This window comes from Oncorhynchus tshawytscha, linkage group LG01 (assembly GCF_018296145.1).
Source record: "Oncorhynchus tshawytscha isolate Ot180627B linkage group LG01, Otsh_v2.0, whole genome shotgun sequence".
NCBI classification, from domain to species: domain Eukaryota; kingdom Metazoa; phylum Chordata; class Actinopteri; order Salmoniformes; family Salmonidae; genus Oncorhynchus; species Oncorhynchus tshawytscha.
Window position 1 is genome coordinate 67165972 of NC_056429.1, and position 26793 is coordinate 67192764.

Below are 26793 nucleotides of genomic sequence, written 5' to 3' on the forward strand. Positions count from 1 at the left end.
GGAGGAAGTGAGGACCCTCGGAGTGTGGTGTCAGGAAAATAACCTCACACTCAACGTCAACAAAACAAAGGAGATGATCGTGGACTTCAGGAAACAGCAGAGGGAGCAACCCCCTATCCACATCGACGGGACAGTAGTGGAGAGGGTAGTAAGTTTTAAGTTCCTCGGCGTACACATCACGGACAAACTGAATTGGTCCACCCACACAGACAGCGTTGTGAAGAAGGCGCAGTAGCACCTCTTCAACCTCAGGAGGCTGAAGAAATTCAGCTTGTCACCAAAAGCACTCACAATCTTCTACAGATGCACAATCGAGAGCATCCTGTCGGGCTGTATCACCGCCTGGTACGGCAACTGCTCCGCCCACAACCGTAAGGCTCTCAAGAGGGTAGTGAGGTCTGCACAACGCATCACCGGGGGCAAACTACCTGCCCTCCAGGACACCTACACCACCCGATGTCACAGGAAGGCCATAAAGATCATCAAGGACAACAACCACCCGAGCCACTGCCTTTTCACCCCGCTATCATCCAGAAGGCGAGGTCAGTACAGGTGCATCAAAGCAGGGACCGAGAGACTGAAAAACAGCTTCTATCTCAAGGCCATCAGACTGGTAAACAGCCAACACTAACATTGAGTGGCTGCTGCCAACATACTGACTCAACTGCAGCTCACTTCAATAATGGATATTGATGGAAATTGATGTAAAAAATGTATCACTAGCCACTTTAAACAATGCCACTTAATATACTGTTTACATACCCTACACTGCACATCTCATATGTATATACTGTACTTTATATCATCTACTCTATCTTGCCATCTTTATGTTATACAGGTATCACTAGCCACTTTAAATACCCTACATTACTCATCTCATATGTATATACTGTACTCGATGCCATCTACTGCATCTGCCTATGCCGCTCTGTACCATCACTCATTCATATATCTTTATGTACATATTTCTTTAACCCTTTACACTTGTGTGTATAAGATAGTAGTTGTGGAATTGTTAGGTTAGATTACTCGTTGGTTATTACTGCATTGTCGGAACTAGAAGCACAAGCATTTCGCTACACTCGCATTAACATCTGCTAACCATGTGTATGTGATGTGGTAGTTTGATGTGGTAGTTCTTGCTTTGATACCCAGGAGTGAGCTGCCTAGTGACGTGAGTCTACCAGATGAGCTAAATGCCTTCTATGCTTGCTTCTTTTGTAGCAACGCTGACCCATGTGTGACAGCACCAGCTGTTCTGGACGACTGTGTGATCACAGAACAACTTTTTGAGAATGCTATTTATTGACTACAGCTCAGCTTTCAACATCATTGAGCCCTCCAAGCTCAACACTTAGCTAAAAACCCTGGGACTGAACACCTCCCTCTGCAACTGGATCCTGGACTTCCTGACAGGACACCCCCAGGTGGCGAGGGTAGGCAACAACCCTCCACACGGGGCCCCTCGGGGGTATGTGCATCTTCCCCTCCTGTACTCCCTCCTGCACTCATGACTGTGTGGCCTTGCATGACTCCAACATGATCATTAAGTTTGCCCGACGACACAACGGTGGTAGGCCTGATCACTGAAAATGATGAGACAGTCTTTTGGAGGAGGTTAGAAACCTGGCCATATGGTGCTAGGACAACAACCTCTCCCTCAACGTCAATAAGACAAAGGAGCTGATCGTGGACTACAGGAAACGGAGGGCCGTACACGTCCCCATTTACTTCGATGAGGTTGTAGTGGAGCGGGTCGAGAGCTTCCAAGTTCCTCTGTGTCCACATCACTCAGGGTCTACCATGGTTCAAATACACCAACACAGTTGTGACAAGGGCACGACAACACCTCTTCCCCCTCAGGGGGTTGAACAGATTTGGCATGGGCCCTCAGATCCTCAAAAAGGAGGTGTGTCCAAACTGGTACTGTACATATCTACCTTAATTACCTTGTACCCCTGCACATCGACTTGTTACTTGTACCCCTTGTATATAGCCAAGTTATCGTTACTCATTGTTTATCTATCATTACTTGTTATTATTATTATTACATGTTTTACTTTTCTATTATTTCTCTATTTTCTTTCTCTCTGCATTGTTGGGAAAGGCCCATAAGAAAGCATTTCACTGTTAGTCAACACCTGTTGTTTACGAAGTTAATGACACATATTTGATTTAATTCCAGAAATATAATTTATAGCAACTGGTCAGGGAATGTAGCAGATCACCAGATCAAACAGAATCAGATTAACAAAGATAATTCTCATTCAGGTTGTCATTGGTTCTCCCATTATGTCCATGAGCAACTTGTGGATCATAATATACTGTCTGACATGTGGCTGCACAATACCATTAGCACCACTAATTAGTCATATTTCTCTCTCTCTCTCTCTCTCTCTCTCTCGTTAGCTGGAGAGAGTGATAGAGAGCACAGAAAATTGTTAGCAGACTGATGCCGTCTCAACCATTTTGGCATCTATAGATAGGTTTACATTCAATTTGTGTGACAAATTGTCAAGCCAAAATTATAAAATCTTTAGAAAACATGATGTGCATGTTTCCATTAAATGGACTTGTTTTGGATAAAAGGTTGTGCGTGATGACACAGTGCACATAAAAATAACTTTTACTGTTAAATATCCATATACCAAATAAAAAGTACAAGTTAAATGGGTTTATCACATTTTCAGCTTTAATGATGGTTTTGTAAAAAAAATGTTTTGCTTATATAGCGAATGGCACATCATTAAAGCTGAAAATGTGATAAACCCATTTAACTTCAGTATTGGCACATGCGCTCTGCGCAACAGCTTGCATAAACAGTGTGGGTACAGCCTGCATGTTGAGATTATTATAGACAAAAGAGCAAGAATATTTGTTTGTCAAATGGCAGCCAATCATAATATGATGGTTATTATATCAATATTTGCACACAAAAAAAGCATTTCAACAGTCATTTCTATAAAAAATGTACAGACCCAAACAGATTCCTCCTGTCTAAAGTATTTTGCTCGCTGTTTCCATCATGAAGGCCTGTCGTGACATTTTTTATCCAACATGTACTTTACTCACATAAAAAGGTTGGATGTGTTGGATTGTAGTTTGAAATACTTGATATGATAGAAGTTAATGGTTACACATATGACGAATATACAGTTGAAGTCAGCAGTTTACATTTACATACATACATTACACACCTTAGCCAAATACATTTAAACTCAGTTTTTCACAATTCCTGACATTTAATCCTAGTAAAAAATCCCTGTCTTAAATCAGTTAGGATCACCACTTCATTTTAAGAAGGTGAAAGGTGAAATTATTTATTTCAGCAATTATTTCTTTCATCACATTGCCAGTGGGTTATAAGTTTACATACAGTGAATTAGTATTTGGTAGCATTGCCTTTAAAATATTTAACTTGGGTCAAACATTTCAGGTAGCCTTCCACAAGCTTCCCACAATAAGTTGGGTGAATTTTGGCCCATTCCTCCTGACATAGCTGGTGTAACTGAGTCATGTTTGTAGGCCTCCTTGCTCGCACACGCTTTTTCTTGAGATCTTGTGTCAATATATCCACATAATTTCCCTCCTCATCATGCCATCTATTTTGTGAAGTGCACCAAAGCACCCCCACAACATTTTTTGTTTGTTTTCTTCTTTTTTTTAAATTAAACAGGTAGGCCAGTTAAGAATATGTTCTCATTTACAACTGTGACCTGGACAAGATAAAGCAAATCAGCGCGACACAAACAACACAGTTACACATGGAATAAACAAATGTACAGTTAATAACACAATAGAGAAAGTATATATACAGTGTGTGTGATGGCGTGAGGAGGTAAGACAATAGTAGCGAAGCAATTACAATTTAGAAAATTAACACTGGAGTGATAGATGTGCAGATGATGACGTACAAGTACAAATAATGGTGTGCAAAAGAGCAAAAAAGTAAATAAAAACAATATGGGGATGAGGTAGGTAGATTGGATGGGCTATTTACAGATGGGCTGTGTACAGCTGCAGCAATCGGTAAGCTGTTCAGATAGCTGATGCTTAAAGTTAGTGAGGGAGATATAAGTCTCCAACTTTTTGCAATTCATTCCAGTCATTGGCAGCAGACAACTGGAAGGGAAGGCTGCCAAAGGATATGTTGGCTTTGGGGATGACCAGTGAGATATACCTGCTGGAGCGCGTGCTACGGGTGATGCTGCCACCCCCGTGCTTCATGGTTGGGATGGTGTTCTTCAGCTTGCAAGCCTCTCCCTTTTTCCTCCAAATATAACGATGGTCATTATGGCCAAACAGTTCTATTTTTGTTTCATCAGACCAGAGGACATTCCTCCAATAAGTACGATCTTTGTCCCCATGTACAGTTGCAACATCTGGCTTTTGCATGGTGGTTTTGGAGCAGTGGCTTCTTCCTTGCTGAGCGGCCTATCAGGTTATGTCGACATAGGACTCGTTTTACTGCGGATATTGATACTTTTGTACCCGTTTCCTCCAGCATCTTCACAAGGTCCTTTGCTGTTGTTCTGGGATTGATTTGCACTTTTCACACCAAAGTACATTCATGTCTAGGAGACAGAACGCGTCTCCTTCCCGAGCAGTATGATGGCTGCGTGGTCCCATGGTGTTAATACTTGCGTGCTATTGTTTTTTACAGATGAACGTGGTACCTTCAGGCGTTTGGAAACTGCTCCCAAGGATGAATCAGACTTGTGGAGATCTATAAAAAAATCTGAGGTCGTGGCTGATTTCTTTTGATTTTCCCATGATGTCAAGCAAAGAGACACTGAGTTTGAAAGTAGGCCTTGAAATACATCCACAGGTACACCTAATTGACTCAAATGATGTCAATTAGCCTATCAGAAGCTTCTAAAGCCATGACATAATTTTCTGGACTTTTCCAAGCTGTTTAATGGCACAGTCAACTTAGTATATGTAAACGTCTGACCCACTGGAATTGTGATACAGTGAATTTTAAGTGAAATAATCTGTCTGTGAACAATTGTTGTAAAAATGACTTATGTCATGCACAAAGTAGATGTCTTAACAAACTTGCCAAAACTATAGTTTGTCAACAAGACATTTATAGTTTGGTTGAAAAATTATTTTTAATGACTCCATCCTAAGTGTCTGTAAACTTCCGACTTCAACTGTACATGGTGGGGTCACTGATATCAGTGAGCAGTCCAGACCACAATACGCAGGCATCCTAACCACGGCATTTTATTAGCAGCGGATACACCTGGAAAAAGAGAAAAGTAAAGACCTGAGACGTAAAATGGAGCAGGCAGTAGACAAGAACAAGTCGATGAATAAAAACTAGGCATATCCGAAGGGCATGCGCATAGATTAGCGGCAGCATTGGGGTTGCCAAACCTAAAATGACCTTTTAAAATATTTGTTCATGAACATGAAGGACATTGTAGTGCATTGGTTACACAAAATCATGGGGGAAAAGAGAGTAAATCGTTAGACTGCGAGAGGAATTCTACCATGTCTGAGGGCGGTAGAAGCGACAGACACGGTGTTGCATAACACTGCTTTAATTACAATGGGGCAAAAAGTGGATCTGTACATAATCTGGACATAATGGACATAATGGGAGTTAACGTTAAATGGGGAAAATCTACAATTCCATAAAATTGGTACTTTGAATCTGACATCGTTAATGCCGTTGCCTGGAGAGTGTGAATCGCATACATGTGACCCAGATCAAATTACTCCAGCCTTGGCCCTATTTGCAAGAGACAATATTGGAATGGGGACAAGTATTGTATACAGATGGCTCAAGCTACATGACCATAGAAGGGAAGAGAGTAAAAAAGTACACTGTGTGTGATGACAGGGGTGTAGTAAAGCCTGGCCCACTGCCAGCCTCTGTGTCAGACCAGGGGTGGAGTTATATGCATTAGCCGAGGCCTGTAGGTTGTCAGAAGGTGAGAATGTTACAATATACACCGATTCTCGATATGCATTTTAGTAGTTCCTAATTTCGAAACATTGTGGTCACAACGGGGCATGTTAACAGCGACAGGAACACCAATTAAACATGTACATGAGGTAGAGGCATTATTAGAAGCATGTCAGCTACCCAGTAACTTAGCAGTGGTGAAATGAGAAGCTGAAGGTCAGTCGATAACTTTCAGACTAATGCAACCAGAACTAAAAACATATCAGGAGGTTGAAAACGTTGACACAACCATTGCTGATGATAGAGCAGCAAAGGATAGTGTGGGGGAAGTGTTATCACGTAAAAGGAGGTTTTATTCACCAGTAATGCCCTTTAGTACTGCAACTAAGGGGGTGAAGTGGTCAGAGAAAGTTTAGACACCAGCAGACCACGAACCTGGGGAAAGATAGCTTGTTGGTGTAATTATACTTTGGACAACATCCTAAGGTGTGAATATAGGAACCAAATGATTCTTACTGTCAAACGTCAGGGGGAAGAAGAGGCATACAGTATGAGCAGACGAAGGCATATTTACAGACTCATTTAGGCACTGAACTAGTGACTGAGAATTATACAGTTTTTGCATGTATAATTAAGCACAGCTTAACGCATTATTAATGCTTGTTATGTTCTGTGTTTCTTTTTGCTTTACACGTCTTGTGCTATCACTCTCTTAAGAACCCAAAGGAGGAAATGGAGAAAGTCAAAAGCTCTAGCTGAAATGGAGGAAGTCAAAAGCTCTAGCTGAAATGGAGGAAGTCAAAAGCTCTAGCTGAAATGGAGGAAGTCAAAAGCTCTAGCTGAAATGGAGGAAGTCAAAAGCTCCAGCTGAAATGCAATTATTAGTTGTACGATGAGAGGGGGGAATAAGAATGTGCATAGTGTGATGATAGATCAGAGGCCATAAGTATCAGAGGTGTAAACATACTAATCAACTGTAGATTTTTGTTCATGTTCCATTTTCTGTTCATTTATAAGTCATTTCAAAGTGTATGTAATGTTGAACAGTATGGAGGTACTATTAAAAAAGGGGGGGGGGGCTGTTGAATTGTAGTTTGAAATACTTGCTATACTAGAAGTTATTAATGGTTACATGAGGAATGTATATGGTGGGGTCAACAGAGGTTGGATAAGAAGTAGGGGTTACTAAGTGAGGGAAAAGGCAATCTCTCGGTTGCGGTCACTGATTAAGGTTAAATAGCTGTGGATTAGTGAGGAATGTGGGCCTTAGGTCAGGTTAGATGAATGGAGAAGGAACAGTTTTTTTTACACACATCACTTAACTTCCTACCTAGCAACAAATATGTATTGTTTAGAGGTGCAAGGAGGAGACTCTCCCTTAAGGAGGGTATAAATACTTGTGCTGGTGGAAACATGTCTTTGTCTTTTTAGCTGATTGACCCAGTGGGTGAATAAACTTGGTTTGAGCTTTGGCTAGTTGTCTGTTAGTTTTTCACTCTGTTTGTCTGAACCTAACAGATGGAAACCTGCTTACTGTCATCACTCAATGACAATAACAGCCCCCCATTTGAGTCCATGCACATAAATAACCTGGGGCTACTCCTCAACTTGTATTAAGACCAAAATGAAAAATAATCATGCAATTCTGGCAATGTTTCTGGAGAAGATTATTATCTAATCATAGTGTAAACAATGCCAGGAGTTGTTTTGCTCCTGTTTGATGATTTCCCCAACTCCAATTGAGGTGATTCTACTATCATCAATCACATACTAGACCTGCATAATTGCAGCAATCAGTTATTGGAAGAAGAAAGTCCTTAAAATGTTGAATAAGTAACAGATTTCAATGATAATCCCTTGATTTAAAACACATAAGGTGATATTCGGGAAGATTATCACATACAATTAACAACTTTCCTTCCACATAAGGACCATGCCAGAAGTTTCTGAAAATTTCTGGACATTTTGAAAGAAAATGGAAACATTGGAAAATGAAAACACTATGAAGAGTTTATTTCCAAAACGCTATATCTCACACGTTTTTTTATCACTACAAATGATTGCTTAAGGGTACCTTCATCAGTGTGTAAAAGATTACTGTTCTCAGATTTTAAATTTGGAGATTTGAGATGTATATTAAAATGTTTTTTTTTTGTCATTTTACAAAAACACTATACACTGAGTGTACAAAACAGTAGGAAAACCTGATCTGTCCATGAGATGGACTGACCAGGGGAATACAGGTGAAAGCTATGATCCCTTATTGATGGCACCTGTTAAATCTACTTCAATCAATGTAAGTGAAGGGGAGAAGACAGGGTAAAGAATTATTTTTAAGCCTTGACACAATTGAGACATGGATTGTGTATGTGTGCCATTCAAAGGGTGAATGGGCAACACATAAGATTGAAGTGCCTTTGAACTGGGTATGGTAGTACGCACCAGTTTAAACGTGTCAAGAACTGCAAACGCTGCAGGGTTTTTCACACTCAACAGTTTCCTGTGTGTATCAAGAACGGTCCATCATCCAAAAGATATCCAGCCAACTCGACACAACTGTGGGAAGCAATGGAGTCAACAAGGGCCAGCATCTTGTGGAATGCTTTCGACACCTTGTCCATGGCCCGAATAATTGAGGCTGTTCTGAGGGCAAAATGGGGTGCAATTCTATATTAGGAAGGTGTTCTTAATATTTTGTACACTCAGTGCACATACAGTACATTGTTTATCTGGAATGGATAGTTTGTATACTGTATATTGGACTGTGAAATGTGGTTGTCTCACCTGGCTATCTTATTAAGATCAATGCACTAAGGCGATCTGGATAAAAGCGTCTGTAAAATGTAAACTGTAAATGTTTTACATACAGATCTTATATTACTGTATTGATTTAATAAAAAAAATATATACAATAAATATTGACGTCTCAAATGTTTCACTTGTACAGTTCTTTATTAAAATTGAGTTATGTGTTACATTAAAATGTGAAAGACCAAACAGTACTACTTATTTCTCTGAGAGAGGCTGATACAGTGGTGGGAAAAACTATGTGAACCCTTTGGAAATACCTGGATTTCTGCTTGAATTGGTCATAAAATCTGATCTGTTCTTCATCTACGTCACAACATTAGACAAACACAGTCTGCTTAAACTAATAACACACAAACAATTACACATTTTGATGTCTTTTATTGAACACACCGTGTAAACATTCAGAGTTTGAAATAACCCCAACCAAATGTTTTCTGTAGTTGTTGATCAGACCTGCACAACAGTCAGGAGGAATTTTGGTCCATTCCACTTTACAAAACTGTTTCAGTTTAGCAGTATTCTTGAGATGTCTGATGTGAACTGCTCTCTTGAGATCATGTCACAGCATCTCAATCGGGTTGAGGTCAGGACTCTGACTGGGCCACTCCAGAAGGCATTATTCATTCTGTTGAAGCAATTCTGTTGTTGATTTAATTCTTTGTTTTGGGTTATTGTCCTGTTGCATCACCCAACTTCTTTTGAACTTCAATTGGCGGACAGGTTCTCCTGCAAAATATCTTGATAAACTTGGGAATTCATTTTTCCGTCGATGATAGCAAGTTGTCCAGGCCCCGGGCCAGCAAAGCAGCCCCAAACCATTATGCTCCCTCCACCATACTTTGCAGTTGGGATGAGGTTTTGATGTTGGTGTGCTGTGACTTTTTTTCTCCACACATAGTGTTGTGTGTTCCTTCCAAACAACTCAACTGTAGTTTCATCTGTCCACAGAATATTTTGCCAGTAGCGCTGTGGAACATCCAGGTGCACTATTGCAAATGTCATACGTGCAGCAATGGGTTTTTTTGGACAGCAGTGGCTTCGTCCCGTGGTGTCCTCCCATGGACACCATTCTTGTTTTGTGTTTTACGTATCATAGACTCGTCAACAGAGATGTGAGCATGTTCCAGAGATTTCTGTAAGTCTTTAGCTGACACTCTAGGATTCTTTTCAACCCCATTGAGCATTCTGCGCTGTGCTCTTGCAATCATCTTTGCCGGACAGCCACTCCTAGGGACTTTCTCCATTTATAGACAATTTCTCTTACTGTGGAGTGATAAACATCCAGGCTTTTAGAGATAATTTGTAAACCTTTCAAGCGTTACGCAATTCAACAATTCTTAATGTTAGGTCTTCTGAAATCTACTTTGTTCGTGGCATGGTTCTTCACATCAGGCAATGATTCTTGTGAATAGCAAACTCAAATTTTGTGAGTGTTTTTTATAGGGCAAGGCAGCTCTAACCAACATCTCCAATCTCGTCTCATTGATTGGAATCCAGGCTAGCTGACTACTGACTCCAAATTAGCTTTTGGAGAAGTCATTAGCCTAGGGGTTCACATTATGTATTCAGTATAGATGAGAAAAATACAGTAATTTGTGTGTTATTAGTTTAAGCACACTACGTTTGTCTATTGTTGTGACTTAGATGAAGATCAGATCAAATTTGATGACCAATTTATGCAGAAATCCAGGTAATTCCAAAGGGGTCACATACATAGCCACTGTACATAGTGTTTTGCAAAAAAAAAAACATGATTATTTGTCTCTCTGCAATGAAACCATCAAGTGATAGATTTCAAACAAATACATGTCTGTTATTGAACAAACCCATGCCATTATTACATAGTGGAAAAAACAGCACTCTCTCTCATAAATTCTTTAAACAATAAAAGCTTAAATTACCAACGTTTCTGAAAATGGATATATATTGTTTTGGAATTCAACACTTTGTTTTTTTGGGGAAAAGAGCTGACTTCCTACAATTCTACACATTTGCCATGGGGCAAATGTGCAGTTTTATATCTAACCTTATGCTATTGTGCACATTTTGCCATGAGGCAGATATTTGTTTTCACTGTTTTACAGCTAATTTCCTGCAATTCTACACAAACCGATAGAAAATTGTGGCATTTTATTGCTAGTCTCATGCTATTCTACACATTTTGCAATGAGGCTGAATGGATGTAGCATTTTTAAAGCTAATTTAATGTAATTCTATAAAAAGATATCCATGGTTTATCATATGTTCATATGCTATCTGGGGAGGGGTGGGAGGCAACCTCAAGGGTAGAGAGGAGGGGGAGATGAAGACTCAGAGACACAGAGTGATGGATCTATTAATCAATGAAGCCCAAACAATAGAAATAGGGGTCTTGTGAGATGAGAAAATAAATACAAGAGCAAAACATATATATACATTTTAAATCCCTGGAACAGATAGCCTGGGAAAAAGCATGTCAAAAATGTATTTGATTTGATTTTGATATCCAAGGACCTTGACTGGTGATTTAGCCCAGGTTAAGCCCTGCTTAGAGTGTATCTGTGAGAGTTGGTTCTAAACAACTTCTATAACTCTAACATCTGTAGCCGCCCAACATTATACAACCCCATAAATGAAAGGCACAAGACACTTTCAAATGACCTCCACAATGTGGATAATAAAACATTTAGTGTGTCCGCTGTTTGTCTGAGACTAATAATAAAAACTAATGGACTCAAGTTTTCCTTTTCTCCTCTCTGGTGCTCTTTCTCATCTTTTTATTTGTTGTGTTTGTGTATGTACAGTTGAAGTCGGAAGTTTGCATACACTTCGGTTGGAGTCATTAAAACTTGTTTATCAACCACTCCACAACAAATTATAGTTTTGGCAAGTCAATTAGGACATCTACTTTGTGCATGACACAAGTCATTTTTCCAACAATTATTTACACTTATATTTCACTCTAACACAATTCCAGTGGGTCAGAAGTGTACATACACTAAGTTAACTGTGCCTTTAAACAGCTTGTAAACCTGTCAGGAGGAATGGGCCAAAAGTCACCCAACTTATTGTGGGAAGCTTGCGGAAGGCTACCCGAAACTTTTGACCCAAGTTAAACAATTGAAAGGCAATGTTACCAAATACTAATTCAGTGTATGTAAACATCTGACCCACTGGGAATGTGATGAAAGAAATAAAAGCTGAAATTAATCATTCTCTCTACTATTATTCGGACATTTCACAGTCTTAAAATAAAGTGGTGATCCTAACTGACCTAAGACAGGGAATTTCTGCAAGGATTAAATGTCAGGAATTGTGAAAAACTGAGTTTAAATGTATTTGGCTAAGGTGCACGTAAACTTCCGACTTCAACTGTAAGTATTCAGACCCTTTGCTATGAGGCTCGAAATTGAGCTCAGGTGCATCCTGTTTCCATTGATCATCCTTGAGATTTTTCTGGTAAATTCAACTGATTATACATGATTTGGAAAGGCACACACCTGTTTATATAAGGTCCAACATTTGACAGTGCATTTCAGAGCAAAAACCAAGCCATGAGGTCAAAGAAATTGTCCGTAGACCTCCGAGACTGGATTATGTTGAAGGAACAGATCTGGGGAAGGGCATCAAAATATTTCTACAGCATTGAAGGTCCCCACGAACACAGTGGCCTCCATCATTCTTAAATGTAAGAAGATTAAAACCATCAAGACTCTTCCTAGTACTGCCCACCTGTCCAAACGGAGCAATCGGGGGAGAAGGATCTTGGTCAGGGAGGTGACCAAGAACCCGATGGTCACTCTGACAGAGCTAAAGAGTTACTCTGTGGAGATGACAGAACCTTCCAGAAGGACAACCATCTCTGCAGCACTCCACCAATCAGGCCTTTATGGTAGAGTGGCCAGACAGAAGCCACTCTTAAGTAAAAGGCACATGACAGCCCACTTATAGTTTGCCAAAGGCACCTAAAGACTATCAGACCATGAGAAACAAAATTCTCTGGTATGATGAAACAAAGATTGAGTCATGCCAAGCATCATGTCTGGAGGAACGTGGGAAAAATGAACAGAGTAAAGTATAGAGAGATCCTTGATGAAACCTGCTCCAGAGCGCTCAGGACATCAGGCTGGGGCAAAGGTTCACCTTCCAACAGGACAACAATCCTAAGTACACAGCCAAGACAGTGCATGAGTGGCTTCGGGACAAGTATCTGAATGTCCTTGAGTGGCCCAGCAAGAACCCGGACTTGAAACAGATCGAACATCGCTGGACAGAACTGAAAATAGCTGCGCAGCAACGCTTCTCGCATAAGAGGATCTGCAGAGAAGAATGTGAGAAACTCCCCAAATACTGTGGTGGAAATTACAACGTCATGTAATTCACATAGTTTATATTAGAATGTATTGTTATAGTAGTACTTTCACACCCTGTCTGTTCTGAGAGGAGCCTCTGAGGCTTAACTCCAACAGTTGATTTACGATGTCTTGGTGATAAAACCCAAAGACTGCTTTCCATTCCATGATTAGTGTCTGTGTGAAATGTTGGCCTGTCTACCAGTGCCAGGCAAACCTTCCCTCCAGTTTCTTTCTCCCACATTGCAGATGAACACTGGACTTCATAATTTGAGGGAAGGACCTAGTGTCCTATGTTACATTAGTATTTCTGTATAAACAATAAGTAAATGACCTAGAGACATACACCATCACCATGTAAATCTTGCTGTCTGTTGCGTGAGAGCACAATGTACCCGTGTATAATTTTACATATCTGTTTTTAGTCACGAAGACTCAGGAGGACTATAAAGAGTTGTAGCTGCTTATTTGGGCTTTTGACAATCACCATTGGGTGACCAATAATGCTCCATAATTGCAATAATTATTTATAAAGTTTGATGGATTTGAGAAAATCTAAAAGTCTTTATATTGGTTAGAATAATTCCATGACATTACAGGTGTGCGAAGCTTGTAGTGTCATACCAAGAAGACTAGAGGCTGTAATCGTTGCCAAAGGTCGTTCAACAAAGTACTGAGTAAACCTGTTTTTGTTTTGTTATTATGGGGTATTGTGTTTAGATTGATGAGGGGATTTTTTAAAATCAATTTTGGAATATGGCTGCAACGTAACAAAATGTTGAAAAAGCCAAGGGGTCTGAATACTTTACGAATGCGCTGTAGAACCCTCTGCAGAAAGGGTTCTACCGGGAAACAAAAGGGTTATACCTGGGTCCAAAACGGGTACCAAAAAAGTGTTCTGCTATTGGGACAGCTGAAGAAACATTTCAGGTTCTAGATAACACCTTTTTTCTAAGAGTGTATAATGAAAACAAGTTCACTCAGAGAATGGGCCCCAGTAGAGGTGTTAAAGGGAGAGTTTATTATTAGCACAATGACTGGCTTGCGAAACTACCTTTAACTTCCTTCATACTTAGACGCAGATACATACAAATTGTAACCACGAGTTCATCTGACTCTGGGGAAGTAGATAAAGTCAGATGAACTCATGATTACAATTGTTATGTATCTGCGTCCAAGTATGAAGGAAGTTAAAGGTAGTTTTGCGTGCCAATGTTAACTAGTGTTAGTACAATGAACACAGACTTCCAGTCATTGTGCTAACGCTAGATAGCAATTGCTCTAATGCTAGTCAGCCACTTACTTCACACTGTACTCAGATCCATAAAAATGGTATCCACTAGTTCATCTGAATCATTGTCAAAATCACAAACTATCCTTTTAAATTTAAATAAGCGCTGGCAATAAAAATAATTTTAAAAAGGTATGACTCATCACACTGGAGTGTGTTGAACTAACCTTGTACAGAACGCTGATTAAAATTGGCAAGTGAACACCAGGTCTTTAATTAGCAATAATTGTATTTGATTTAATCAGCTGCCTCTGATATTCAAGGCTATGAGCATATGCTCTGCAAGCATTACCATACCTAAATCAAAACACAGAGAAAGCTGATCCTCCCCTCCCTCTCCTCTATCTGTCTATTCCCATCCCGGTCATCTCTCCCTCTTCCATTTTGCTGGCATAGTGAATGTCCTTAATCACATCTGTGGGGGTTCATTAGCAGACTCTCTGTCTAGATACAATATTTGGACTCTTATCCTAATTTTCTCCAACCTCGAAAACATGCATCTGCATCAGAGGCACTCATTATTCACAGAGAGGGCTCGTGTGAACCCCACTGATACACAATCAATTTCACACGCTGATGGCATTCAATGCAGGCAGGATAAAGAGGGGAGATATTTCAATTTTTTACTAAAGCAGATGGGTTTTTTAGGCACCTGAGATACAGACAACAGGGAGCAGAATGGATCTGCTGTTTGTTTACCGTACATGGCGCGCACACACACACACACACACACACACACACACACACACACACACACACACACACACACACACACACACACACACACACACACACACACACACACACACACACACACTTGGGATCAATCTACACAACACAACCTTTATCCCCAAGGCTTCACCCGTGATGGCTGAGTATATGAAATCACAGGGTGTCAAAAACAATATACCAGATAATACAATTGTCCCTCTCCATATACAGTATCTGATGTACCTGTGCTCAGGTGCATTGTGGGTACTCAGGAGCTGTGGAAATTATCAGATGAGGGAAAGAGAGGTTATATATTGAAAGGCAGCAGCTTCACTCAACGTCCTCTGGCCTGGCATCAATTCCAGGGTTATGGCAAGTGGGAGGGTAGAAATGTTGGGAGAAATGGAACTGAATCCCTTTTTGTGTCTATTTGTGTCTCTCAGTTTGCTATGAGGTGCCAGTCAGAAAACCATAAGGAAGGAAGATCTGAACACATCTGCTTTCCTTCCCTCCCCTTCCCCCTGTACTCTCTGAACTTTGGTGTTTTCTGGAACAGCAGTTTGCTGCAAGAGTTACTCTGATTTTTATCTAATGCAAATGTCAATCAAGGCGAAGGGAAAAATGCAGTCGCACATGACTGAAAGGAGCCCAAACTACCTCTGAAAAAAGTACCTCACCATCTGATAGAGAATGCAGGTCAAACAAGAACATTTTGGGATTTAAAGGGCCAATTTCCAGCTGAAACAATAATGGCCACCCCACCTCTTTTTTGTTAAAAGCTGAAGGATGGATCTGAATGAATGTAACCACTCTCAAATTCATATACAGAGATATGGACTGACCATCCATGATATCAAGCTTTTGTTTTAACCATGGTTTGAGGCTATACAGTGTTTGTTTACGAACAATGGAGAAAAAAAGCTGTTTGTAAACTAACTCTAATACTTGACTCCCCCCCCCCTTACTAGCTCTGACCTCGCTGATAGCTACCTTATTGAGGAAAATGTGATATGTGGTTGTCCCACCTAGCTACAGTACCTTAATTTAAACCTCTTGAAGCAAGGGAGCAGTATTTTGATGTTTGGATAAAAAAACGTTCCCAAAGTAAAATGCCTATTTTTCAGGCCCAGGAGCTAGAATTGGCAGATTAGGATAGAAAACACTCTAACGTTTCCAAAACTGTAAAAATATTGTCCCTGAGAAAAACAGAACTGATATTGCAGGTGAAAACCTGAGGAAAATCCAACCAGGAAGTGCTGTTTTTCTGAAACTACTCTGTTCCATTGCAAGCCTATCCTCCATTTAAAGGGATATCAACCAGATTCCTTTCCCTATGGCTTCCACGGGGTGTGAACAGTCTTTAGACATAGTTTCAAGCTTTTATTTTGACAAATGAGCGCGACACAGGAACAAGACCTTTTCTTTCTCTCTTGTATTGAAAAGGCTACCGTCCGGTTGAAATATTATCGATTATTTATTGTAAAAACAACCTGAGGATTGATTATAAAAAAACGTTTGACATGTCTCTACAAACTTTATGGATACTATTTAGAATTTTCGTCTGCCCGTCGTGACCTGCACGAGCCTGTGGATTACTCAACAAAATGCGCCAACCAAATGGAAGATTTTGGATATAAAAAATAATCTTTATCGAACAAAACAAACATTTATTGAGTAACTGGGAGTCTCGTGAGTGCAAACATCCGAAGATCATCAAAGGTAAGCAATTCATTCTATTGCTTTTCTGACTTTCGTGACCAATCTACTTTGCTGTTAGCTGTTTGTAATGTTTTGTCTACTGAGAGCTATCCTTACATACGATTGGTTTGCTTTTTGCTGTGAAGCTTTTTTGAAAGCTTTTTTGAAATCTGACATGCCAGGTGGATTAACAACAAGCTAAGCTGTGTTTTGTTATATCGCACTTGTGATTTCATGAAAATTAAATATTTTTAGTAATTTCATTTGAATTTGGTGCTCTGCAATTCAACGGATGTTGACGAAAATTATCCCGCTAAAGGGATCGGTGTGCCAAGAGGTTTTAAGATGAATGCACTAACTGTAAGTCGCTTTGGATAAGAGTATCTGCTAAATAGACTAAAATAGATTTCGGGTTCGGACAGGGTACGACAGTTGAACGAAGCTCATGAGGCATTTATAAGTTATATTCTTCAAGAATAAATGCTTATATATCATTAATTTATAAGTCCAAAAATGGATGCAGCAACTGCACATTGCCACTTTAACCTCTTTCAGCTAGGGGGCACTATTTTATGCTTGGAAAAATAACGTTTCCAATGTAAACGGCCTGTTTCTCAGGCCCATATGCTAGAATATGCATATAATTGACAGATTAGGATAGAAAACACTCTAAGGTTTCCAAAACTGTCAAAATATTGTCTGTGAGTATAACAGAACTGATATTGCAGGAGAAACCTGAGCAAAATCAAACCAGGAAGTGGCTTCTATTTTGAAAGCTCCATGTTCCATAGCCTGCCTTCGCTCAATTTAAAGGGATATCAACCAGATTAATTTTCCTATCGCTTCCTCAAGGTGTCAACAGTCTTTAGACATTGTTTCAGGCTTTTATTTTGAAAAATGAGTGAGACAGATAACATTGCGTCAGGTTTCGCATGAGTTTTGCTTGCGCAACAGAGCTTGGGCAGCCATCGTCTCTCCCTCTCCTACTGAAAAAGACAGTGCCGTTTGATATATTATCGATTATATATTTTAAAAACAACCTGATGATTGATTATAAAATGTTTGACATGTTTCTGTAGACATTACGGATAGTATTTTGAATTTTCATCTGGTTCTCGTGACTGCTCGAGCCTGTGGATTTCTGAACATAACGCGCCAAACAAATGGAGGTATTTTGGATATAAACATAATCTTTATGGAACAAAAGGAACATTTATTGTGTAACTGGGATTCTCGTGAGTGAAAACATCTGAAGATCATCAAAGGTAAGCTTTTAATTTAATTGACTTTCTGATTTTCGTGACCAAGCTACTTTGATGCTAGGTGTTCATAATGTTTTGTCTAGTGATCGATAAACTTACACAAACGCTTGGATTGCTTTCGCTGTAAAGCACATTTTCAAAATCTGACACGACAGGTGGATTAACAAATTGCTAAACTGTGTTTTGCTATATTGCACTTATAAATATAAATATTTATAATAAATATTTTTAGTAATATTATTTGAATGTGGCGCTCTGCAATTCAGCGGTTGTTGATGACAATTATCCCGCTAACGGGATAGGTAGCGTCAAGAAGTTTTTAAGAGGCTGCACACAGTGAATTACCTTATAGGACCTCCTCAGGCCATAGGATATGTCTTGAATATAAACCTTCACAATGCACCAACTATTTGACTTAAATTAAACTAAGGCTTCAAATGCCTAGCTCTGGGAAATTGATATTCACCGCCCTTTCATCATGGACACAAACTCCTCAACACCACCGCCATTCCAGTTCCCCACATCAGTCTAACATGAGCAATTAGAACTCTAAGTAGTAGTAGGTCTAGTTATTTTGTCTAAGCCCAAGACACCAGACTACTGCCAGACTTCTGCTATTCCTCCGTGCAACTGATCAATCAATAACAAATGGCATGATGAGGCAATCTAACAGGCATTGATCTAAATTATTAGCCTGGCGCCAGATTTGTTTATGCTTTTGCGAATCTCATTGTCAAAGTCAGGACTGACAGTTCCATAAGGAGTTTCATATTCATTTCAGATAACACCCTTATTCCACCAGGGAGAAGCAAACATCCCCAGCTGCGTGCAAGGCATCTCAGTCTCAATAATATTGACAGGGGCTTTGCATGGATCTCAGCTTTCGTTTCCAACCTGCACTTCCGCACAGTGACAGCTGGGATTGCCTTTCTCCATTGCCACAACGGCGAGGAAAGGCTTAACGTCCCCTTGTTACTAACTAGATGGAGGCCCTTACAGTCGGTTGCAAAAAATAAATTGAATTCCTGCCCAACAGATAGAATAAATAAACGTGGTAGTGTGTTCAAGCCCTGTGTCTCTCTGGGAAGACCAAGCCTGGCCTGGCTGACACAATTAGGGATAGATTTGTATTAGAATACAGAGAGATGGGGGGGGGGAGAGAGGGGTGATGTAGAGGAAGAGAGAGAAAGCGATAGAGAGAGAAAAAGTAACAGAAATAGAGAGTAAAACAGAAGTTATCTATGCAACCAGAAGTGATCTTCAAAACAAAACAACATTAGCCTGCAAAAATGTTGTATTGAAAAAAGGTGGGCTACAGAAAGAAACAAAATAGTACAATTTGAAGCCATATGGCCTTTTGTGACTAGCAATCCCGGATCCGGGAGCGTAATCATAGCCTCAAACGAATTAGCATAACGCAGCGGACATAAATACCCCTAGAAACTTTTCCTATTCATGAAAATCGCAAATGAAATATATTGAAACACAAGCTTAGCCTTTTGTTAATCACACTGTCATCTCAGATTTTCAAAATATGCGTTACAGCCAACGCTAGACAAGCATTTGTGTAAGTTTATCATGGCATAATGCTATGCTAGGCTCTGCTGGCAGCAGGCAACATTTTCACGAAAATAAGAAAAAGCAATCAAATGAAATCATTTACCTTTGAAGAGACTCCCAGTTAGACAGCAAATGTTCCTTTTTTCCAAAAATATATTTTTTTGTAGGCAAAATAGCTCCCGTTTGTTCATCATGCTTGGCTGAGAAATCGACCGGAAAATGCTACCACTACAACGCCAAACTTTTTTCCAAATTAGCTCCATAATATCGACAGAAACACGGCAAACGTTGTTTAGGATCAATCCTCAAGGTGTTTTTATCATATATATTCGATAATATATCTGTCGAGGCAATTGGTTTCTCATAAGAAGCGATTGGAAAAATGGCTACCTCAGTATTTTACGCAAGATTTTCTGTGGGAGACACCATGTGACCACTTGCTAAATATGGTCCCTTACGGCTATTCTTCAACGGAAATGCGTAAAAAGACGTCACAATGCTGTAGACACCTTGGGGAATACGTAGAATACGTAAGCTCATTCGTAGCTCATTCACAGCCATATAAGGAGTCATTGGCATGAGGCGGTTTCAAAAAATGCAGCACTTCCTGATTGGATTTTTATCTGGGTTTCGCCTGTAACATCAGTTCTGTTGCACTCACAGACAATATCTTTGCAGTTTTGGAAATGTCAGAGTGTTTTCTATCCAAAGTTGTCAATTATATGCAGTCGAGCATCTTTTTGTGACAAAATATCAAAAATGGGAACGTTTTTCATCCAAAAATTAAAATATTGCCCCCTAGTCACAAGAAGTTTTAAGTATTACAAGCAATAGAAATGTCCAAAGGATGAACAAAAATTTATTTGTTTTTATTATGAGAAACAAGATGGGTATGAATATGGTGTATGATGTCGTCAAGGTTTGTTGAAATGCATGTAAGTCTGTGTTGGTGTTTCTGTCTTTACTCAACTTTTTCTTCATGTTGAAGGTTGGGCATTAAGTCCCAGCAGACCTCATCTCTAAGTTTAATGTATCTATATTGTTAAGTTGCCTATTGTCTTTGTATACAGTATATGTTTGTATTGTTTAAAACCCAAATATATATGTATATTTTTTAAAACTGAATTGCAAAAAAAAATACTGTTGCAGTACTTAACTCAAATCAAAGGGGTAATTTGAAACAAAATCCAGTGCTATAATCAACATAGACCACTGAACTCCAAATAGCCATGTGTAAGTGTATATTCTCCAGTGAGTGCCTTGGGGTTTTGTTATGCAGATTTATTTTTATATAACAGCACTGACTAATTTAGTGTTTAGATGAACACAAATGTTTTGATAGCATGTTGCCCAAAGCAAGACACTATTGTATGTTTCTGTTAGGGAGTACCCTCAGGTAAACAAACAACGTCATTTTTTACTAAGAGTATTAAACAGTGATTTGATAAATTGAATTAATAGTTTGGGAGGCAGGATTTAGCTACTTTGAGACTTGTAGGGAAAGGGAGTTAATTCATGATTTATGATTCTATGGAAAACCGTTGAGCAGAGGATCAAGATTCATCTGAACATTAAAAATTATGCATTCTGAGACAAACTGCATCTGGAATAACATCATTTTTTCCCCGTTAATACAATGATTGATGATTAGTCTCAATTCTGTGTAAACTCAAATTGAATTAAACATGCATTGATCCAATGTTTCATGTGAGACTTGTCATTCTTTGTTGATGATTTTATTTTAATTTTACCTCAAAGCATGCCAAAAGAAAATACATTCTCAGAATTCTTCCCTTTCAGATGCACTGCAGTGTTTTATCACTGATAGCCTCTCACTCTGCTGAGGCTTTTGCCTGGAGATCATTGAATGATATGCCCTTACCCGTGCAGTTAGACGAGGCATCATTAACAACGTAGAGAGATGAAACTGAACCAGTATTATTATTTCCAAAAAGCTCTCACAGTCTCAAATCAGAATTAGATGTTAATCCATGTTTCTCAAAAGTCAAATTTCGAAGTTGTTACAAACTTCAAATTTCGAAGTGTTTAAGGTTAAGTTTACGCATTAACTCCACATTTTTAAGGTTAGGGTTAAGTTTAGGCATTTACTCCGAAGTCCTAAGGTTAGGCATTAACTCCAAATGGTTAAGGTAAGGGTTAAGGTTTGGGATAGGCTTAAAATTAAAAAACATATATATACTGGATATATTTTTGTGTTGGATTCAAACATACAATTTTTTTCCCATCCACCATCCCAGTCCACAATGCCCTCACAAAACCGAAACCTAAAAGGCTCCTTAACAGCTTCTACACCCAAGCCATAAGACTGCTAAACAAATAATTTGCATTGATCCCCTTTTTACGCTGCTGCTACTCGCTGTTAATTATCTATGCAGAATTGTAGAGGACGGGGCCATACCCGAGGTAAGATTAGACCCAAGTCAAATAATTATAGAGTAGCACTCTCCTAAACAAAACATTTTAGTACTCATCACTTCATTCTCTACCAGAAAGTTGTTTGGCCCTCTTTGACGATCTGCATGTTAATAGATTCCTATCTTTTCATTTATAAAGCCATTTTACAAAAGGTCCCAATGTACCTAACATCTTTACCAAACTTTAGACATACGAGTTACCACACCTGGTCTCAGTAAATTCCTTTGATCTCTACTGAGTTAGATCAATCAGCTTTTAGTTTTCTTGCATCTTATTTGTGGAAAAATCTTCAAAAAGTTCTTACATTTCATGTTTTGGTGCCACTAGGGCAATTCAGAAGGCTGATTGAGGAAGTTATTACTGATGAATGTGTTCTTTTTTTATGACCATGTTGTTCTTTCTATTTGTATTTTGTATTAATATTGATGTGTGTATTTTCTGTAATTTATGTAATTCAGTGCTCATCTGTAAAAGAGACCTTGGTCTCAGTATGACCAAAATAAAAGGTTAAAAAAAATACACTGCTCTCTTAGATTCTCTTCGATGTGTGCATGACTGTGTGTTTATGTAGTACTCTTCGCAGCATTAATGGGATACTTCGGGATTTTGGCAATGAAGCCCTGTATCTACTTCACCATAGTCAGACGAACTCATGGATACCATTTTTATGTCGCCGTGTCCAGTTTGAAGGAAATTAGAGGTAGTTCCGTGAGACAATTCTAACTAGTGTTAGCTCATTGACTGGACGTCTATGGGTATCTACTGCAGATACCGATAGACATCCAGTCATTGCACCTACGCTGGTTAGCGAATGTGCTAGCTCTAGATAGCAACATTCTTCAAACTCTACTCGTAGACATAAAAATGGTATTCACGAGTTCATCTGACTCTGGGGAAGTAGATGAAGGGCCTCATTGCCAAAATCTCAAAGTTTCCCTTTAATCCTGTGTAAAACACATGTAACAGAGTTAAAAATGTAGTCTTGGTTATATGTGAGTTTCACCAAAATGAAGTTGTCTAGCAGTGTTGATGGAGCCTCCAAGAGGTTAAAGATGTTACTGCAGATCTGGTACAACGTGTGTTGCTGATGTTCTCCAGCAGACAAAGCTATTCCTATACTAGAGGTACATGTACATATCCTGAAACATGCTGTCTGCAATAGTTCATATGTTTTACAAGAAATAATGTTTTCTAAGTTGAAAATGCTAACACACTATAATTATTATCCATGTTGGGATGTGAAGGTGGATGTACAGTTTAGCTTGCTAACAATAACTTTTTTTAGTTATAACTTTTTTGCTCTGCGCCACGTTTTTGTAAGCTAGATAGCAAGCTAGCTAGCGAGTGTTTGAAATCATCTCATTTCTGATGCAAGCTGCATATGTATGAGGATTGTGCATTAAGTGATTTATGAAATGTAAATGTTTTATTTTATTTTACAAATCCAGATCCTGTCACGTTTGCAGTGACCCTTGGGCATGTGTGAAGACATTCACACATTGTGTCTGTCTTCCAGGTATGTTTTAATGTGTAATTCAGTATGTTGTGCATGCTTGTTGGTTCTCCAGCAGAGCTCACGATTACTCTCTCACTCTCAATGCAAAGCAATGCAGTCATTCTGATTTGGAATTCTGGTTGAATGTAATTGAATTGTTTATAAAATGTAGAACCTTCAACTTTAATTGGAAAGAATTTAATTGGATTTATATTGTACTAAAACTATACGATAATTTGTTTAAATGTGTATTGTGGATTATGTATTAATGTTAATATGTAAATAACTCTTTACTGTTTTAATTATATAATAAAAATATACAAATCTAAAGCTTTTCCTATGCTGGAGATCCTGTCATGTTTGCAGTGACCCTTGTGCATGTATGAAAACATTCATACGTTGTGTCTGTCTTCCAGGAATAAATAAGACCCGAAAGCAAGTCCTGTGTCTGTCATCCATCTGACCAACCAAACAGAGTTACACATACTTTCACAGAATTCCATGGCTGACGCATTTACCACAACTCAGCATTAAAACATCAGGCCTTCAGTGCCCTGGTCCTTCCAGAGTGAGGCTACATACAGAAGTCTTTGAACAGCCAGCCGACTGGAAGTCCTCAGATTATGATTTGGAAGGAGTTTGTTCGAGGACGCAATTAGAGAGGCTCAGTGTTTGAACAGGCTAAGTAGTCAAATAAGTAGGACGACTAAAACTACTTCACCAATTACCACCGTTCAAACAAGGACACTTAGTCTCGTGGTTTCTTGGCTCATTGGTTAGGATTATTAATTTATTAATTCCTCTACTCCATTGTACCTTGGGGTGGGTAACTTGTAAAGAACCTACTGCATTAATCACTCAGAAATGTCTTCACTGAACTGCACAATAGGTCTAAGACGTCAATCTTTTAATCACAAGTGTTGCACAAGATTACAGTAAATTTTACTAAGACCACCCTGTGGGGACAAACTTCTGTAAAACTGACACTTTAAATCCGACAGAAAATTAACTCTGTGCACCACAGCGGGTTAACTAGTAGAGTCACCATCAAACTAACTACCTGACAGAATACTGTTACTATCTGTCAATAACAGTAGACTCTTTCAATCTTTCCTCTGTTAAAGATGCACTCTGAGATCTTAAGCATAACAAATTCATAACATATTGCACAAATTGGATTTGTAACATACCACATGAATTGCAAAATACGTACGATATCATACAAATTGCAAAATCATATCACACGAAATGGATGACATAGTACACGATTGGCTGAAATAGTACACAACAAACAGGGACCATTTTTTTCGTCGTGAGCACCATTTTCAAAACTACTGGCTGAAGTTATACAAAAGTTTGAGAGTGCATCTTTAAGCCTCTTTCACACACACATACACAGTCGTCTTACCTGCAATGTTTGTGTGGGCCACTCAGCGTCTCGATGACAAAGCATTCTCCATCATTCAAGCAGTAGGCCAGGTCCTTCACGTGACATTGCTTGAAATGCTCTGAGCGCATTTGAGGAATGGTGGGTGACGCTGCAGAGAAAATATCGAAATTACAGAAAAGGGAGATGGAGAAAGAGAGAAAAAAGAAAGAGATAATGTTAGTTAAAAAATAACAAGGAACACATTTCATCAGTTCATATTCAAATCAAAACGATAAGACATATATTTCTTAGGCCGATCTACGACTAAGTAGTAAGCAACATGTAAGACTCAAAAAGGTACTCTAAGAACTGAAAAAACCTAAATCAAATAAAACTCCCAACAAATTCCCCAGAAATGCACAGTAAGACCACACCCTGCACTGCTGCAGCAGGAGTAGCCATGTCAGTGCTTTCCTATTAGTCTCCTTTGCAGGTTTCATTACTGTAGAAGTGACAGTGGATGTGCTGTAATACACTGTATGTAAAGTTAATACAAAGCCCAGTGTTTGCTTAGCTCCTGGTACATCACTGAGAGAAGATGAATGAGGGATGCTGATAATCTGTCCTGCTCTGATTAATACTGGAAGGTCTGCAGTGTTCAGGAACTTGACTCCTCAAAATGATTAATAACACCAAGAGCCTACGGTGTAGTGAGAATATCAACTTTGCCTAACTGATGACAGTCCTATTAAAATGCTAGACCATGCCTCAATGGTCCTTCAATGGCTAATGTTAGCTAGCTAGCTATTGGCTGTGTACAAGGGGATTGTTTGAAAGAGAAACTCACATCGACTACTATGAGAGATGGTACTCCCTTGTTTCCTGTTATAAAATCACAAAAATGCCTTGCTAGCTGACTTACTTTCCGCTGTCGAAGCACTGTTTCCTGAAGCATTCTGCCCTGTTCTGAAAGAGCTCCCTGGTTTTACCGTCATGCTGTGGATGTTTGGTCAGTTAATTTGTTCATTTTGAGAGACTAATTACTAAGCACTTCCCTGAACAAAACACATTGTGGGCACTCCTCATTATTTCTCAAAGTTTGTATTAAACCAAGAGAGAGAAACTCATCGCTCTATTTCGTTTCATGACAATTGAGCTCAGTCAGAACTTGTCACTTTCTTCAGTCCATTTGATGACAGCAGTGAGTGATGGCGAGTGGGAATTACAAGCCAGTGGCTGACAGCACATCATCTGCTGCTGAACAACAGCATTGCAGCGTGTGGGTCGCATAGTAAAAAGATCCGTTAAACCATGAAGCACACGGGCATCTTCCAACCACTCTTGCAGCTGCCAAACTGAGCAGAGTCACCGCTGCTAAGCAGAGAGCGCACTGAACAGAGAGTGCAGTTGCAGTAATTAATGCAATAATTCTAAATATACCCTGACACGTCGCGAACCACCATTAACAGGTCTGTGACCCACCTCGACCCATACTTTAAGAAAGGCTGGTCTAGACCTGTTGTTTAGAAAGCATGTGACCGATCACATTTGATTATGTGGACCTCTGGTTGAGAGTCTCTCTGCATGCAGAGTGTATGCCATACAGAGGAACTGGGGCTCATTTCACTGGGTGTTTTGTTACAGAGAGGGGAACGTCTCCAGTAAGAGTGCCTCTCTATAGCTGCCACAAAAGGGAAGTGCTCTTCACCCCCTATTAAAATCTCTTTTTATGCCAGGGAATCCAAGTATAACACAACCAGAGCCAATGGAAAGGACTCTCAGGCAAGGCCCAGGGGACAGACGGTCACCATGATGTTGGAGCACCACCAAAGCATTGCTTTTAAAAGGACATGGATATGTATGCTGGCTGTCATTATAAGCTTTCTTCAGTGTTAATGACAGCCCTTTCTGA

General features: G+C 39.4%; 1 protein-coding gene across 1 annotated transcript in view; it reads right to left on the reverse strand.

Moving 5' to 3' along the window:
* The window catches only part of LOC112255337 (pro-neuregulin-3, membrane-bound isoform-like), a 217345-nt gene extending 192301 nt beyond the window's left edge, over window positions 1-25044 (reverse strand). Inside the window, exon 1 of the mRNA XM_024428342.1 lies at window positions 24921-25044. Coding sequence (XP_024284110.1) covers window positions 24921-25030 — 110 coding nt within the window. The 5' untranslated portion in view covers window positions 25031-25044. The remainder of the gene's footprint in view (window positions 1-24920) is intronic.
* Window positions 25045-26793: the final 1749 nt, after the last annotated feature.